The sequence below is a fragment of the Macrobrachium nipponense genome, chromosome 2, assembly GCF_015104395.2.
Source record: "Macrobrachium nipponense isolate FS-2020 chromosome 2, ASM1510439v2, whole genome shotgun sequence".
Taxonomy (NCBI): Eukaryota; Metazoa; Arthropoda; class Malacostraca; order Decapoda; family Palaemonidae; genus Macrobrachium; species Macrobrachium nipponense.
In genome coordinates this window covers 34,717,532-34,737,531 of record NC_087201.1, presented here as the reverse complement: position 1 = coordinate 34,737,531, position 20,000 = coordinate 34,717,532, and the positions used below count along the sequence as shown (strand labels likewise).

The 20,000-nt window shown below is 35.3% G+C and overlaps 1 protein-coding gene across 21 annotated transcripts in view; it reads left to right on the top strand.

Moving 5' to 3' along the window:
- LOC135220524 (voltage-dependent L-type calcium channel subunit beta-1-like) overlaps window positions 1–20,000 on the top strand; it is a 590,813-nt gene that overhangs the window by 271,865 nt on the left and 298,948 nt on the right. For 5 of the 21 annotated variants that reach the window (XM_064257693.1, XM_064257688.1, XM_064257689.1 and 2 more), the window contains exons 1-2: window positions 17,694–17,938; window positions 18,301–19,471. The exons of 4 other annotated variants lie outside the window; for them this stretch is intronic. In XM_064257693.1, the coding sequence (XP_064113763.1) occupies window positions 17,850–17,938; window positions 18,301–19,471 (1,260 nt within the window). In that variant the 5' untranslated portion in view covers window positions 17,694–17,849. Of the gene's footprint in view, window positions 1–17,692; window positions 17,939–18,300; window positions 19,472–20,000 lie in introns of those variants that run through there. 12 more of the 21 variants (XR_010315723.1, XR_010315721.1, XM_064257691.1 and 9 more) reach the window with 4 other exon arrangements.

Here is a 20,000-nt window from a genome sequence, read left to right as displayed (position 1 = left end):
TAGAAGATATTTCATTACTTATTTTTAGTAGCTGATACGTTATTAGCTAGGTGACTTCATAGATTAGCATATTTAATTTTAACATTTTATTATTGGAAAGAAAAATATTTAGGCCATTTATTACTATATGTATAATATATATATATATCTATATATATATATTCCTAAATATATGTATATTATATATATCTATATATATATAATAATATATATATAATAATATTATATATTATAATATATATGATATATATATATATACATATATGCTTTAAAACTGCCCCATTAATATATACAATAAGGCCGACGTCTTTCCTTTCTGCAAAATAACCTTTAAGCGACCAATTCAGTTTATAAAATAAAAAAGAATCTATGTGATCATCCCCAAGAACCTTTCGTAAAGGGAATAAACTGCGTTCACGCCATCAAAAATTACATTTGGCACTGTAAACCTGTTTTATTTATTTTTTTATCTATATATTTTACTAGGCGTTACTTAGCTCGCTGTTTCCAGAATCAGCAACTGAAGCAGCGTATATGATGTTACTATGGTATTTCGCCACGACGTCAGTTTCTTACGAAATTCGTCTCAGAAATATTACGGTCGTCATCGGGGTTTCCTTCGATTCCGGGCAAACTTCAGAAATGGTCTTCAGTGCGGCTAACAATTTTTTTTTTTTTTTTTTTCATTTTTCATTTTTTCTCAAATGGCTGCTTGTGAGCGTGAATCCAGGATTTGTTTGTTACGGCGGGAAAGAACTTCTTGCTCAGACGGTGTCTGTAAAAACATATGTAAATAATGCAGTTAAATTTACACGTTTTCAATTACTGTGCATAAAGATAGCCCACGTTTGCTAGGATGTGTGTGTGTGTGTGTTTGTGTGTCTGCATTGCAAAGGGCCCAAGTGTATGGGGACCGAGAAGCAGAAATGGGGGCAAACCTGCTTCGCTTCCTACCGCAGAAACGAGTTTCTCACCCCACCCCCCCTCCCCAAAAGAAAGGACCGAACGTGTGGGATACAAGAGTGCTGCGGTGAATATGAGCACCCGCAAGTGCTACCTATACCCGAGTGTTTGTGTGCCTGCAGTAGTATGCCTGGTTGCTTGGCATTGCAGCTTAATTTTACAATTCATTCTTTCACACAAGCACACACACACACACACACACACACACACACACATATATATATATATTATATGTATATATATATATATATATATATATATATATATATATATATATATATATATATATATAGATGAGCATCACGTGAATATATAAGAAGATACGAAGACATTCAGCTTTTATTCCAAAGTCATCTTCTGGGTACGAAACAGTTTTAGATAACTTTGAGACAAAAGTTGAGAGTCTGTTAATATACATTTTCACGTGCGGATCTGTCATATACTTCATCCACGGGACCCTTGTGGACATATATATATATATATATATATATATATATATATATATATATATATATATATATATACATATATATATGTGTGTGTGTGTGTGTGTGCATGTATACATACTAATATATATATATATATATATATATATATATATATATATATATATATATGATTGGAAGGATTTGTTTTCCAAAAGGTGAATTCATACGTATGATGATGAACGCTTTGTAAAACCTAAATGTAGTTAGTGCAGAGTAGGTAGAAGTCTTTCGAGGTTAATGGTGGGAAGAGGACTGAAGAAAAAGTAAAAATAGAACGTACTTTTAATTGGAGAGGAATGGTTGAAAATATAGTAATAAATGTCATTAAGACAAGTGCATTTGATTAAAAGTGGAAATGGCGAGTAAGAAAATAATGAATGAAAATAGTCTTCGGTCGAAAATTTTGGAGTTGGACGAATGTATGATAGGAATGCATATTTTAGGGATGGATCACAAAGCCAACAGGGAATTTTTCTGTTATATATGATTAGGAAGAGAAAAGAGGATAATAATTGATGTCATTGTAAAATGAGTGAGCTGTTATTACGGAAAGCAGCAGATGAATGAAAGTCCCCTTGCACATCTCGAGAGACGCAAGTGTAGCAGTGAGCAAGGAAAAAAAGGTTTATCAGATTGTTAAGGACGAGATACCCTGAAAATAAGTTATGTTCAGTCGTCAACGTTCAGTTGGAGGATATACGATGTAAGTGGGATAGAGAGTTGTTTTATAGGAAAGTAAATGTTGAGGGAAGTACCAGAATAAAAGTTACAGACTGAAAGAAGTTTTTGGAAGAGAATGCAGCCCTGTGTTGCTTGTGTATCTTTAGGAGCATTTGATAGAAAAAAAAGTTATAGGAGGATAATGTAAGATAGAAAGCATTTGTGTAAATTTGAGTGTGCTTATCGAAGCAAGTATTGGGGTTGAAAGTGGAGCAATTAAAAGACTCAAGAATTGAAAGAGATGAAGTGTTTATGGGTTTACAAATGAGAAGCTGCCATAAGTTCGTGAAGTCAAGATTAACTAGATAACTAGAAAATATAAGACTTTTCTTGATGATGGAAGAGATCCAATGGTGGAAGATGTTGTAAGGTAGTGTGTTGCTTGAGGAAATTTAACAGACGACAGAAATATTGATGCCACTCAGGAAAGGGAGATGAGTATCTTCATTAAATGTTTTTCTAAAACTGCTAGGAGGAAAGTGTAAAAGTGCAAGAAAAATCTGAATGGTTCTTATATATATATATAAAAAAATATTTAATTTATAGATACAATATGGAGGATGCCGAGGTAGTATATTAAAAATATTAATTCACTGCGAGTGACCAAAGTTTACAAGACAAATGCAAAGCGCACTTCAAGGATTATGTAGAGAGGAGGATGACTGCTTTGGTGTAAAAGTGGCTGTAAGACAAGGGCGCATGATATCTCTATATCTGTTAGGTATCTTTTTGTATGGAATGAAGCGAGAAGGTCAAGACAGGGCAGGAGATGTACTAGATGTCAAGTTGAGTATAGGAAATTGGTTGCAAATGTAGAGTAAAGTGAAAACTATTTACTGAGGGTATAGTTGTTCAAAGGGGTTAGTGCAGACTAATTTCAAAGCGTACTGAAAGTAGGTTGCGAGTGTTTGTATGAGGCAAAAGTTAATAGTTTATGGGAGCAAGAGTCAGGAAACTTTTGAGGGTAAATAATAAGTAGGAAGGTGAAGTAATAGATATTGCTGAGGCTGATGGGAGAGTGAAAGCATTGATTCATGCAAAGTTTAGGAGTACATTGAACGGAATACTGTGAGATGAGAGATGAAATAAGTTACTAATTAGGGTGACCAAGGATTGAATCCGGGTGTTTGTAAAAGATTTGAAAGTGAGAATGTGTATCGGAAGCCAAAATTTTAACTAATGAAGGAATATTTTATTGATCTAACTCTCTTACAAGGGAGTAAAGTGTGGTTAAAAAATGTGAACACCCAACTGCAACGCCCCCACCCCTCCCTTCCCCTCCCTACACCCGAGATGAATTGTTTGAGTAATATAAGCTGAATAGGAAGAATTAAATGAGCGAGTGGCATATAGGATAGTGCTAACTGAAGAGGGTATAGACACTGAAACTCTTGGGAGTGTGGCTTCATCGTAATCCTGTTGAACCTATGAACACGCGTTTGAAGGGGCTAAAATTGGTGGGTATTTTTCTACTAGGTACGTTCTCTACTCATCAATTTTACATGATGAATATGGGAGTGACTTACTTTTTCTCTAACGCCACCACCTGTTTAGGGATATAGACTTACTGAAGAAAAAGAGCATGTGTCAACGAACTCACAAAATGAAATGTCATGTATACTAGTTAAATCTAGAATAATGAATGTCTCCTTCAAAAATGAAAATTCACATTTTGATGTTTTCCATATAATTATGTGGTTTAAGTAATTTCGATACGTGGTAAATATTTACGCTAATTCATTTAGTCCCTGAGATATGGAACTGCTTGTGATTTTAGAAATCTGTCGAAATGAGCTTATCTGAAACATTTTCTCTTGGTTGAAATTTGCTTCTAAAATATATTTCGTTTACATTAGTATGACTAGAGTAATCCTAATATACGGCAAACAAAATGCTAACGCCACCTTTGCTCTAAAGTATGAAATTGGGAAACTTCTGCTGCCCGGCTCTTATACGCTAAACTTTATTTCCTCGCCTGTGATCACTGCGCATAATACGTCTCACTTCAACTAAGTTGCTGGTTCTTTATTACCTGTCTGAGTGATGGCCGCCACGTTCTTGACAGCGTATTCAGCGTTGACGATATCCAGTGGTGACTCTATGACCCGAAGAGAGTATAGACCTTGCTATGACCAAGATTGTCGAATGCAGAAATTGCATATGTCGAAGAAACAGAGCTTTCAAATACATCGATTTGGTCTTGTGTATTGTATGAATTCATTGTGATTTTATATAATCCATTTCTGCAAATACTTTTGCACAATTTGCCAATCTTCGTCGTACTGTTGGACTGTGGAACGAACAGTCTCCCTGAGGATTTCAGAGCTTCAGAGATTCAAGTAAAGATGCAATGCATTACTACCCTCATACAGTTCTCGTTGTATTTTGGTAATTTGTTTACATTTTTCATGATTTATTTGTTCATTTATCTGCTTTCCTAAGAACTGATCTCCTTTTAATTTCTTCCCAATACCATCTTCCGTTACTTCCTTCGAAAGAACACCTTATTCCTTGGAACATTAAATTTAAAGTTAATGGCTCCTGTGGGCTTGTTCCATATGAATGGGGTTCATTTTCTGAATAATAATAATAATAATGGTAATAATAAGGGGCATATTCAGCCTTGCTCTGTTTTGCTTCCTTTTTTCTATCTAAAGCGAATCGTCGAACGTGCGGCAGTGCAGGGAGTGAGTAACAATGCCACTGACATCAGCCACAAATCGCCAGCAAGTATGAAAAAAGTGTATGAGCTTGTGACATTGTAAATATAATAGACTACAGATCGATTGAATGATCGTCTTTATTTACATCAAAGGTCGGCGAACTGATGATGTTAAGCTAAATAACATCAAAGACGAAAGGGCGTTTCTTTCTTTCTTTTGTGACTGACACTATATTTAGACTCATGGACAGACATGAATAAAGTCATAAGGGCAAAGAGTGAAAAAACAATGAAGGGTAACTGGGAAAAGTTTTGTGGAATACGGGCGAGATTAATTAATGCCACAAGACCCTTTTACAAAGGATATGCGTGTTCGAGATTACAATCGATATCTGACCTGGGGTTAAACTCGATTTACCCGCCCCCATAGGATATACTGTTACCACAATGTGATAGTTAGAGGGTGAGGGAGTGAGGGCCCCTGTGGTCGTGAGCCCTGGGGAGCGGTGGCGAAGAGGAGGGGGTGACTATAACCGGTAAGGCGGTAAGTCCAAGAACAACTTTTAAATTATAGGCAATTCGATCATATTGTGTTCATACACGTAGCAGAGGGCTTTCTCTTATTTATATAATATAGCTCATATATATATATATATATATATATATATATATATATATAGATAGTATATATATATATATTATGTGTATATATATATATATATATATATGATGCCCTACATATAAATGTATGTATAGATATATAAGCGTATACACACTAACAGCCATTTCCTCTAACATGGAATGGTTCATGAGAAAATATAACACTGCCCCATTCATACTTCAACCGCTGAATCGTGGATGAACCCGCTGCACAGAACACTTCCACAACATTGCCACTTCATACGCATACACAGGAGGCTTATTTATGAACCCCAGACAAACTATACCATTCGACTTTTAATTTGCTTGTACTTTCAGACTGTCTGTTTAGTGCTCTCTAGATCTTCCTCTCATCTCCTAACAATTCCAGTTTTTCCTCTTTTCACTAACCTACAGTTGTCTATTTTTTCCTCAAGACAAAACATCTTGAAGTACTCTAACCCAGTTCTCCTATCTCTCTCCCTTCTGTGTTGACACCCATCGTTTCAGCTTCATACTTTCCAGTGACCCTCCCCCATCATTGTGCCATTGCTAACATTTACTTTCTTGTTATTTCTATTTCACTAGCTTCCGCACTGCGCTTCACTATGCCCATTCTATCCTGTATCCTATTCAGAAATCAAACATTCCTCACTCCAATCAGAATTAATTTAATCCTCCCCAATTTTCCATGATGAAGACATTTATCTACTCCAGGCAATTTATCCTCAACACCATACATACTTAACAACTGGCACATTGTCTAGCATTATTATTTTCTTGTATGCTGTATGCCATCTTTACTGCACGCTTCCCACAAAATTGTTAATGAAAAAAAAATTTAATACACACAACTTTTCCTTTTCAAAGCCTACGTTGTTCAAACTATATTATCCCTTCTCATCTGTCGCACTTTCTGAATCAAAATCCAACCACTCACCTTCTACAGAGTTTAAGCACTAACCATGCTCATACTTACCTCTATCACTTTACTTTGACGTGGTGGAACCATAACTGCTCCCCTTATCCATTCACTCTGAAGCTTTTCTTCATCCAGGTATACTTTGTAAACACAATATCTCACTTATATGACGCAAGTTCCTGGTATTTCTTCATTCTTCAGCTTATTTATTGCACGTGACTTCTGCTTACAGGAATAACACGACGAAGTTCGGATAGATTTTCAACACAAGTGACTCCATGTAATCAGCTCATTTTGAGTTATGAATTCTTGTCTGAATGTTTGCTTACACGTTTTATATATATATATATATATATATATATATATATATATATATATATATATATATATATATATAATATGTATATATCATACATATATATATGTGTGTTATATATATATAATATATATATATATATATATATATATATATATATATATATATATATATATAAGCAAAAGCCACAAAGGAACGTGAAACGAAGGAGCACTGCGAGGCCTTTCGACTCAATGTCTTTGCTTAGCACACAAAAGGACATCGAGTCGAAAGGCCTCTCAGTACTCCTTCGTTTCACTTTCTTTAGTGGCTTTTGCGTTATTTATATAGCCATCACGTTCCAAATTTTCGTTATTCAGTTATATATACATACAAGATATATATGTGTGTGTGTGTTTGTTTGTCTGTGTAAGCCTATGTATGTATATATAAAGTATATATATATATTCAACACACACACACACACATATATATATATATATATATATTATATATATATATATATATGTATGCATGTATGTATGTATGTATGTATGTATGTATATCATCTAATACTGATTCGCTGATTTTATGCCTTTATTGTACATTTATCGAAAGTGAGCTTTGCAAGAAAGTTGCAATTTGAAGTTGACTTTGCCCCACATATTCCCGTCAAATATATAGAACAAGTTCTTTTATTAGAATCAAAATCGATCAATTTCCACAATGTAGCTGGATTTTAACGCTAAATATGAAATTTTGTTATTTACACGCACGTGAGTTTTTCATTCTCATCAATATTAAGAAAATAAGCCCGGAATACCACCTAATATCGAATTCATTTTGCCTGGGCAAGTCATTTTTACCCAAGGTTGGAATTATAACTGATAAGTCATCTGCCCTAAACAGCGTTCGAACCTGTGAATTTCGGTTTAGGTACCAAGAGATAAATGAGCTGATTTCGTCTGTTGTACACAATCCTGTGCCTAGAATCGAAAATTATGTGCCGTTTCTATGTTAAATTTGATGAATTTTTCAATGAGCTGCTGCGTGAACAACACATAAGTAGCGAAAATATGTTAATTCCTCCGTAATACTGTCCGCGTATAAAGAGTCCTTATCTGGCATTGCATTAATAACCAATAAAAGAGATTTAAAGGCTGTGCTATGCATCCGGCCGCTAGTGAGCTTTGCATTATAAAGGCTGTTGTATCAATATACACACACACACACATATATATATATATATATATATAATATATATATATATATATATATTTATATATATATATATATATTAATTATATATTATATTTTATATATATGTGTGTGTGTGTGTGTGTGTGTGTGTGTGTGTAAAGGGTATCCATAAAGTCTCTTTATAAGAAAAAATATATATTACAAAAGCAGATGAACAGACAAATATATAAAAATTATTACAAAATGAGGCGTAGAAACTGAATATTTTTTGCCTCATTTAACACACCTCTTTATGGACACCATTAGTTGCAAGAAGCACATCAAATGGTGCTATATTTCTTATCATGTTCTCTGTAGCATAGCCTCATCAAAGGTGGTAATGGCATCAGTGATATTTTGCTTGAGATCAGTGATGTCCCGTACCTTTGTTCGATATACGATATCTTTAACAAAGAAGTCCTGAGTAGTGATATCTGGTGAACGTGATGGCCAGGAAATTAGACCATCCCTTCCAATCCACTGGTCTGGAAATGTTTGATTTAGGAACCCACAAACATGCAGTCTTCAATGCGTTGGTGCACCATCTTGCCGGAAAATGATGGCTGGTTGAAGGTCATCTAGTTGTGTAGTTGAGATGCCACATATTCAGTCAAAAGGTTAAGGCAGACTTCTGCAGTAATTGATGTCTCGTTAAAAATGGACCAATGATTCAATTGCACATGATCCCAAACAACACATTCATCTTTGGATTATGTCGGTGAAGTTCCCTAGTCACATGGGATGTTCTGATCACCAGATTCTCACATTATGTGTGTTCAGTTTCCCTGAAACACGAACAGTTGCCTCATCACCAAAACAGACTCGGTTGAGGAATGTTTCATCCCCAGAAAATCGTTCCAGCACGTTAACTGCAAACTCTTTTTGTCTAGGTTTATCATCTGGCTCGAGTACCTGTATGAGTGGCACTTTGTAAGAATACAATCGCTAGTTCTCGTGTAGAACTTTGTGCACTGTTGAACATGGTAGCTGTAGCAAATGTCTGGCAGTAGTACAGGTGAACTTTGTAGGCGAACGATCAAAGGCTTGCCATACACGACTGATCTTCTCATCAGATGTTCTTAGTCGTCCACCCCTCCTTTTATCCAACGCTGTCCCCGTCTCCATAGATTTCTTATACCATACACGAACTGCCGGACGTCACGGCGGATCTTTTACGCTTAGTTCTGCTGTTCCGATGATTCTGCATGTCCAATTTTGTTTCAGTAAACCATGACACAAATTGTACCTTTTCTTGACGAGTAGCCATTGTTTACGGGTTCATTTAACAGTACCTCTTTCAGCAACAGGGTACATGAAATACACAAATCCAGTCTGATTAAAATCGTTACTAACCGCTGAATACATAGAGCACATCTGAATAAGATATTTCACCAAAGGTTTTTTCAATATATTTTTTTAATTGTCAAGAGACTTTATGGATACCCTCTGTTTATAGGTTAGATAGATAGATGTAATATCTAGTTCGCCATAACCCAATAGGAAATTATAATTGACCATCGTTTCTAAACCAGACATGATTCTAATCATAGCCGGCGCAGAAACACTTATCATTTATTATTCCCTTTAAGTGTATGTTATTCCCTAGGTATAGTAAATTCGATTCTAAATTAATTCTGTGGCTTAGCATTGGTGACTATATATATATATATATATATATATATATATTATATAATATATATATATATATAATACATATATAGCGAATACCGACAGGAAAATGACAGGCAGAAATTCAATCGCTCTCGTCTTATTTAATAAAAACGAAAGTACTTGGATTTCTGCCTACCATTTCTGTGGTATTCACTTATATAATGAAAGTCACGTGCATCTACTGTGGTTTTTCAAGCACACACACACACACACACACACACACACACAACACACACACACACACACATGTATATAGATATTATATAGATAGATATATATATAATTTATATATATATACGAAATATATATATATATATTATATACGTGTGTGTGGGTGCATAAATCTATCGTCCCGGTGATTTATCATATTGGTTTTTTAATTATTTTAACGCAATCGTCTGTTGTCTGCTGAGGAAATGTGCGCTCAGGATTCGAAATGCAATGAAGAACGTAGCAATGTTTAATAGAACTTATTAGAACAAAATACGAGTGCTGATGATTTGATGAAAATAGATTCTGAATCCGCTACTCAGTTCTCAGCATGATTAAGTTCCAGATCGTCAGCCAATTTGGCTTTATTCGAAACTTGGACCATGATATAATTTTTCTCTCCTTTATGAAAAGAACTCATTTTTAGTATTTTTCATAGCCCACTTTATTGTAAAGACCTTTTTAACTCTTATCATCTCTTCCATAGAAATCTCTATAATTAGGTTTAGGTCCATCGAACCTTTAATGGGTGTTTGCTGTTGGTTTAAAGAATAATGATTCAGTTACAATGGCTTCTTTTCTTGTATTCATATCCTTATACTCTGAACCTTATTTGTACTCATAAATGTATATTTATGTAACTGATGACAGAAGATTGAGGTAGGCACAGACCGACACATGCACTCACACATTGGGAAATAGAAACGAAATCACGGATGAAAATTTGAATGTGAAGTTTGTGGTGATTGAGAGAGAGAGAGGAGAGAGAGAGAGAGAGAGAGAGAGAGAGAGAGAGAGAGAGAGACTCATTTGTGAAATTGAAAACTTTCAGGCTTACTTGTATTATTCTAGTTTTAATTACTTATCTAATTATTCATTTATTTATCTCGTTATTTATACAACTCGTTTTCTTAAATGTGAGAATTTAGAATTTTAAGCTTTCATAAGGCATAGCAAGGTGTTCGTATACCTGAGTCTCAAACGTTGGCCCAGTGCCCTGGAGTACTCAAATGCTTGGGCCATCTTTTGCTTCATAAATTCGCCCCATCTGTTTTCGGACGTATTGGAAAGTTTCGGCCGATGACGCAGTCAGACCACTGTCTGTGTGTGTGTGTGTGTGTGTGTGTGTGTGTGTGTGTCTTTTGAATTTTTCATTCCAATGTAAAATCAGATGATCTATTTAGATTATTTTTTTTTAGGACTTTTTATTATTATATTATTCTGTGCAGTATATACGAATTTATGCCTTCTTTACATTGATATGTTTAACACTTAAGAGGCCTACATTTTCAACATAGTTATCTTGATTAATATTTGTGAAAATAGGCCACTACAGACCACTGCTTTCTCGTTGGAGCTGTTTGTTGCGAGCAATAAATGTTAATATTACCATAATTAATCCGGCTATATTTACGAGCTAATAGCATAATAAAGTAATTAAATGGTGCTATTTTAAGAGCGAGAGCTTTAGTGCTTACGTCTGACGAACGTAACTTGTAAAAATGTTCATCAGTTACTTACGATTATTCTTTTTTGTGCTCTTTCGCTCTCACGAATTTGATATTTTGGTATAAGTATTATTGTATTTAAGAAAGCATATATGTTTGATTGTGTTTCTTTTTTCACATTTGGTAAACATTTTCTAACTGAAAGATAAAGAATTTCCTGATTTTATGAGTTTCCCATTATTTACAGGAGAAAGTAAGATTCTGAAGGTCCCAATAGCTTTTCAGTACTAAGGAAACGTACACTAAGTTGTCCTTTTCACAAAATTTTCTTAAATTCTTTGTTCATAGATCGGGTTATAATACGTCTTTATTTCTTTATTTTTACACAGTTCCAAAAAATAGGAGATTCATTATGTTAACCTCCATATTTTTTTAAACTAAGAATATAGCAAAAAGACGAATTATAACCCAAACAGTATTAACAAAGAATTTAAGAATATTCTCTGTATACGATATCATCCTAATTCCATTCCAGTTGTACCCATTTTAAAAACTATGGATATTAACTTAGTATTTAGATATAATACCATTTTGAGGGATAAAATCATTAAAAATAGCCCTCCAAAATCAAACAATATTATATACAGTCATCCTGGTAGAGAATGTAATAAGATTTATATTGGACAGACTTCTAAAGAACTACATAGTAAGTTGGACTCAGCACAAATATGCTATTTCAAGAGGATTAACTAAAAATGGCAATGCGGATCATATTGGCTAAAGATAGGCCATGCTGTTAACTGGGATAATTCTTCGATAATTTGCATCGAAGACACGTCAACAAGAAATTTAAATCTCCACCCAGGATTATACCTTGATCCTCTTTCCTTATCTCTTTTGATTAAAGAAAATACCGCCCAGATTGATAAACTGTAACCCCGCCCACTCTGTCTGTTTTTGTACATAGAGGCATGTCAACTCTTATATTCAGTGTGAAATTGAAAATGTAGAATATACTAAGAAAGTACTTGTTCTAAGTCGCTGTTTCACTTTCCTATCTACCGTGGATTTAAGGATATATGTGTATATAATTGTATATTTATATAATATATTATAATATATAATTATTAAATATATATATATAATAATATTATTAATAATATATACATATATATATATATATATATATATATATAATTATATGTGAGGTACAGGAGGATAAAAAGCTGAGAATGTGAATTCTTCCGTAGTTTACCATTTTATAGGTTCGATGAAAACTGCGCAAAGCGAACTTTTAAGAAAACGAATAACAAATGTTGGTATGGGTAACTTAAGCATTTTGTGTCCGTTGTTTTCGGACCACAAATGGTGAACCTAGCCCATCGGGTATCGGTATTCCTAAACATTGATGACATATTTGAATATCTATACAATCTGATTATTTAAATAGAAATTCCTCCCCCCCCTCTCTTTCTCTCCCTCTGTTAGTATGTATGTGTAGGATTCATGGTATTTGCTGGTCATTAAAAAGAAATGCCTTCTCTCTCTCTCTCTCTCTCTCTCTCTCTCTCTCTCTCTCTCTCTCTCTCTCTCTCTCTCTCTCTCTCTCTCTCTCTCTCTCTCTCTGTAAATGTGTATAGACCTCATGACACCTGCTGGTCATTTAAAAGAAATTCATTTCGTTTGTGAAAATCACCAGAATTAACTATGGTAAATTGACAAGTCATTCATTAACTTCGATGTCTTTACTACGTCAAAACACCATTGAAGGTGTTTTGACCTTGTCACTACTACAGAAATTCAATTCAAAATCCAGGTATTTCGTTTAGAAGTAAAAGAGAGACTTGGAAATATATATATATATTTTTTTATCCTAGTCAACGACTGTGGTATGTTAATCACGCATATTCCTTTGTCATAGACATGTGTTTAATGAATTGCTTTTTTTTTCATTTTCAGGTAAGTTGCTCTACGGTGTGGTCGGCTATTTATGCATCATCCCGCCTTTAAAGGTATGTTGCGCACAAATCGCTAGGCTTCTTCATTGACGAGCTATATTGTGGCATTACCTGTGCAATACCTTGTGGATAGATTGCACATGATGGTACTGAGTTGCCTCCATTTATTTATTATTATATATTTATTTATACTTTATCTATTTAGTTACATTTTTTTTAATATAATGAAGGCATATACATACATAATATATATATATATATATATATATATATATATATATATATATATATGATATATATATTGATTTAACGTGCGTATGAATATAATAAATGAGAATCTTCCTTTTGCTTTACTGTGTGGCCTAATTCTGAGGTAAAGTGCAAACCAGAGGTGGAAATTATGTTAAATAGATAGTAATTTGAGTAATTGTTTTGCTCTTCAAAGTTTGAGTAGTTTGCTGCGTTATTATTGTTTATTATTATTATTAATTATTATTATTATTATTCATTATTATTATTATTATTATTATTATTATTATTATTATTATTATTATCGTTCTGTGCATAACACCTATAGATTACGGTTTATACTTGGCTTTGTCCAGCCAGCGGTCAACTTCTCTCCCCAGTGGCCTCTGTGTAAGATTGCATCATGGAGGCACAGTCCAATTCACAAGGCCTCCTGTCTCTCCCGCTAATAGGAAAGTAATGGCGAGTGAGTAATGACTTTTTATTGACTTTGAAGTTCGAACTTGTTAAAGCTTTGACACAATGAGTGACGTCCCTTGGACAGTCTGAGTTTAAAATTACAACGATTGCATTTTGAGGGCATCTGCTCTTCACCTACATATGATTCACGGTTCAGTCATTCTTATCTCCTTTTATTTCACCTTATATCCTCAGTTGACCAAATTATCCTTAACGGTTAAGTTCCACACTGTTCGGTTAGAGTTCACAGTTAAGATATCTATTCATTATTATGGGTTCATTGGTCGAGTGATGAAGTAATATAAATAGTGATGACATTGTAGTATGTAGTACCATTCAACTCATACTAGTCTAATGAAGAGTTGAAACAAGTTGAATATCGTTGACGCGTACTGCAAACCTTCGGTTCCCTAAAAATTCGAGTTTTTTTTTTTTTTTTTTTTTTTTTTACTAGACCACCTTCCCTTCAGAAGGTCAGCGGTTGTTGCAGTGGAGGAGGAAGAATCGTTTCTCTTTACTCTTGCTAGTCTGATGACGATGAAGGCAGACCCTATTCGTCATTTATTTCCCTCCCCCTCATAAATCCCTCATTTCTCTCTGCCTCTGAACTAGCCATCCTCTCATTCTTCATCTCCTTAAGAGATATCCTCGTCCTCCGCCGCCACGCCTCCAAGACGTGCAATGAGAAGATTGTCCCGTGTCACCCTTTAAACCGAAGCTTCAGCTTAGCAGAAGAAGAAAAAGAAAGACGTATTTCTTAAGGGGTGCGGTTTGAGTTATACTCGCTCAGGGAGAATCACTTAAATACATACATTAAGCAGCACGTTTTAATTTCCATGAGCAAATATCATACACAGTGGCATTTAGAAATAAGAAGTTCAGAAATCTTTGAATCAAATTGTAGTTCTTTGGGTAGGTGTAGGCACCTTAAATATGTTTAGAAAGAATATTTTAAACACAACAGTTTGTCTGTGGCATTATGTCTTTTTGGGGATGGGTAGCTTTGTCTCGTACACGCACACACACACACACACTCTCTCTCTCTCTCTCTCTCTCTCTCTCTCTCTCTCTCTCTCTCTCTCTCTCTTCTCTAAACTAGTAACATGATTTTGGCAACTTGTTAATGTCGGTATTGTCTGGATGGCTATATGCCGTGCGTGCGCACAGTTTTTCTAAAGGAAGTTATGCGTGAATTCTTGTCTTGGTAATCTATATAAAATATCCAAGCTTCTGTAACGATTCAATGAGTTACTTTCTTTTAAAAAAATGTATTTTTACATCTCGTGTCCACCTACGTGGATTCTCAGTCGGGTTAAATTCATTCCTGAACGTTTAGATGTCCAGAAATCTATCCTTTTCGAAATAAAATGAAAAACCTCTCGTTTACAGATGATCTTGATACTGTGATTAGGCCAGAATTCAAGGTCATGTATAGTAGAATTCAAATTTCGTTGTCTTCATAGATGATTTTCCTCTGGAATCTCGAAACTCTGCTTTAATTCTATTCAATTAATTTCTTATTTGATCCTCCGCACCCCCAACATCTTTTGTTCTTTTAGGGATTCAATGCCTTTTGATCCGTGTCGGTTCATAGCCTCCTCTTGAATCTTCACTCGCTAGTCTTCATTTGAGCTTTCGAGCCATGGATGAAGGTTCTTGTGCGTATAAATGGGGTTCATTTTAATTCTTTTTCTATTTTTGCTATTGTTAAATCTCTCATTATTTATGAACATTTATTATTTTTAGTTATTTGCTCTTCCTCCTGAATTGTTAAAACTCCCAAGACCTTATACCCTTTTTGGAAGTTTTAGATGCGCCATTTTTTTTTTTTTTTATCCTAAATATTTCGCTTCTGTCTGATGTCGTTTCCCTGATCCACTGGACCCTTTTAGAAACATTCCCTCTTTTGAGCATTAAGATAAATAATCTGAAGGAAAACATAGGAACAAATGTTTTCTAGCAAGTGTTATTTAACACCTCATACTCGTTCCTCAAAATGAAAATGTTGTAAACCGCCAAAGTCGTCGTCTCTTCATCTTCTCAAAGAGTTCTTTCTTTATTCTTTTTTTTCTTATATAATCGTCCAGTCGCTCAACTCTTCTTGACAACGTTTGCAGATGTTTTCTTACCCATTGGAAGTTTTAACATTTTCAAGACAAATTTTGTTAAAGCATTCTGTGCGGTTGATTTTTTTTCTTTATCTTTTTACTTAAAACATTCACCATTTAAGCTAGATCGTTTAAAGAAATTTGATTTAAACGTTTATCTGAACTGGGTCACATGAATTTTGCCACTAGTATATGTATTAGTATCGTTGTCTGGACTATCTGTTGTTGGTATTTTTCAACGCCATTTTTGGTCTTCCTACAAGATTGGAAGTTGTCTGTTGTTTCATTTCCTTCACAGTGTGCTCGGTGAAAAAAAAAAAAATTTGTTTCATTCTGATTTAACTGTTTGTTGCTGGGTGGGCGTCGCCGATTCCTTTCCAGAATTTATGAAAAGTATTAATGGGCTTCAAACAGATCGACGTGATTCTCAGAACCCACTCCACCATTAAATGACGTTGAAATTCTGAAATTCTTCTGCGAAGAAAGAACCTGTTCTTTTTTCTTGAGTTAAAGAAACCAAGTTATCTTCGACACGCAATGAAGAGACGCTATAATTCAGGGCGCTTGAGGTTTTTCTGAATTACTGTACAGAAATGGGAGATTCTATGCATCATTCTTAAAAACATTCTTGGCTTAAAAGAGAGAGAGAGAGAGAGAGGTAATAAATTTTTTTTCTTAAATATCGATACTATTCAATTTTGTAGCGATCAGGCAGTTGATGGACAGCTGTCAAAATGTTTTAGTAGTTTCACAGTACAACATCAAAATCAATGGCGTTCAAAGGATGGCAATCATCTTATTGCCCTCAATCTCTTTGAGATCAAAGTTCTAGTTCGGGATGACTTGCGCTTCGTTGATATCTGCTTCTATCAGGAGTTCAGAAACATCCAAGCCAAGTTTAGGGAGTTGTGTTGTGTTTAATCTGTAATAGTATATATGTATATATATATATATATATATATATAATATATATTATATATAATATATATAATATGTGTGTGTGTGTGTGTGTTGTGTGTGTGTGTGTGTATTATATATAAGTATATATAATAATTTATATATGTATGTATTATAAAAATTTACATACATATATATCATATGTACATATCTTAGAACGTATATATATATATATATATATATATATATATATATATATATATATATATATATATATATATATACGTTTTTTATACATATGAATATAAATGTAAATATGTACTCTATATATATATATATATATATATATATATATCTATATATATATATATATATATATATGTGTGTGTGTGTGTGTGTGTGTGTGTGTGTGTGTGTTTGTGTGTGTTAAATACCTGCCTACCAAGAGAAGACTGTAATGTTTGACTAACAAAAAGAACGGACCGTAATGTTAAGATCTGAGCAAACTGAGCTCCGAGTTACTCAGAAGAGAGGTGTCACTTGAGCGACCATTATTATCAGCGCCGTCTCGGCATCTCTTTCTTTCCATTTTTTGTCTTTCTTCCCTGTCATGGTTGGCATTATGCTACTTCGAGGTTAAGACTGGTCGCCCTCGAAAACTCGACCAATGGCAGCAGCTTTCCTGGCAAATCTCCCGTGGGTATCTCGAGAGTTCGACCTTGAGGCCGAGTGGGTGGGAGGGAGGCTCATGAACTGGCCGGTACAAGAAGCAGTTTGTGTCCAGTATTCGCTGCGTCTCGTGTCTCGTTCATATCTTAGTCCGTTTTATGCTGAGAATCGCAATCTAGAGGATCCGAATGCTTCTAGAGTGGATTGGAGAAAGAAGCCGTTGCTCTTTTGACTTCATGGATACGGGGCTGTATGATCCAGGATAACACAGGTTTCAGTTGTAATGCGTCTTTCGATAGAACGATAATGAAGACAAGTGACACTTTGACGTTGGCTTTAAGGTTTGATTTATGAGAGAATCATTTTTATTAAAAATCGCATTAAATAATGCCTAGGACTAACTGTATATAATTCATTTAGATCTAGAAAGGGTGAAAAGTAGAAACAAAATTGGTTTTCGAATCGGCCGTTACAAATATAATTTCAGAGAGCTTTCATATTCGAATTTTTTGGGCTTAAGAGAATTCCTTCGACACGTAGCGTCGAATTCCCAAGTCCAGGGGCTTCTCCCTATCAGTGTTTGAGATTGGAAGAAAAACAAAATCGAAAATTGTTGCCTTGTATATTAGTTTACTAGTAGCGCAGAATAACTAAAAAAAAGTTTCCTGTTATATAGTAAGACATATTTTCAACAATCTTGCAGCTTACTCTTCAGGATGTCGTCAAAGCAACATCCACGCAGTATATCTCCTGGAGTTCTTCTGGGTTCGGGGAGTGACCTGCCCTGCATCTGTTGCGAGGGCAGCCGTCGATGTTCTCCCAATATCCCTATGGATCCAAATTGTTACGTCCTTCCGCTTCCAGTCGATGGCTGTGACAGCCATGGCCACAATTATATGTCTGGGAAAGATTGCGTTGGCGACTGCAGAGTGCCCCTGATAGATGTGAAATTCTGTGAAGAAACTTCGCCGCTTGAGCTGGAACAGCATCTCTTTGGGAATTTGCGCATTGATAACGAAAGCAACAAGGGCAGGGTTGGTTTACATGTTAGTGAAGATAAGAGTAGGTTTACTGTAAAGGTCATCGGCGATAGTGATGGGATCTGTGATGATACGAATAGGACAGATACTGGGCAGAAGAAAGCCGTTGACTTCTACCTTGGAGATGGAGATGAGAAGCCGTTGTGTGATGGCGTCAATCACCAGCCGGCTGACAATGGGGAAATTTTCAAATTTGATGAGGAAATGGTTGGAAGTAAAGATGAATATGATGATGATGACGACGATGACGTCGAAATATTTCTCGAAAATGCAGATGACGAAGCTACCGAGGAGACGGACGAGGCCAGCTCCCCGGTGAGTGCCGGAGAGGTTCCAGAATTTTCCGTAAAATCAGTTCCTAGAAGCAAAGGCTCATTTGGCTTCACCAGGGGCTCGACCATTGCTCACCTGCTCCTCCCACTGCAGCCGCTGATGACGGTATTACCGCCTGAAGTTGTGAGCGAAGTGGAAGTTCTGCAGAAACTATATCCTGGCATATCAGAGGACTACCTAAGGACTTTGTGTGAATTCGGACTCTTGGAGGAAGCCCCTCCTTCTGGATCAACCACTCCAACGTCAATCGTACCGCCAGTGCCTTCATTTTCAGCTCGGAAAGCATCGCTGGGTGGCCGCAGGGTATCTCGTTGTTGGAGCGAATTATCCTCCGTTCAGAATTCCCCTTACAATACCATTACTTACCAGTCAGAATATCGTACAACGCCCTCTGTTCGTGGTCTTTTCCTGACCACTCCGACAAACCCGACGCCCATTCCAGCGCACAGCCCCAGAGAAAGGAAGAGAAGCCGATTTTGGCTTCCCGGACAACTGATTGAGGTAAGGAAATTCATCTAAGATTTCTCTTTGGACTTGTTAAGCGGAAAGAGAGTCACAGCCTTAGCTGAAAGTAGCGTTAGACGACCACCGTTAAAACAGAAAATTGGGAAAGGATCATCATCATAATTTGCACTGTAAACAATTAATCTTACATAAGCAGAGCATAAAACCTTTATAAGATTGTAAATTTTGATAGTATGTTAGGGAGTATCTTTCCTCGGGAAGTAATAATGCACTTCAACGAAATCTTTCCTTCAAAGGCACTGACTAACTGTTTGTCAGCTAAAAGACTTTTTTTTTTTTTTTTTTTTTTTTTTTTTTTTTTTTTTTTTTTTTTTTTTTTTTTTTTTTTTTTTTTTTTTTTTTTTTTTTTTTTTTTATCAAGATGGCAGTCTTCAGCATGAAGCCTGATTCTTGCACTGAACGTTGAAAGAAATATTTTAACAGTTCCTTTGAGTTTTGACAACATTTATTATTACCATTATTGCTGTTGCTGTTGTTGATGTGATTTCAGATAGTTTATTGTATC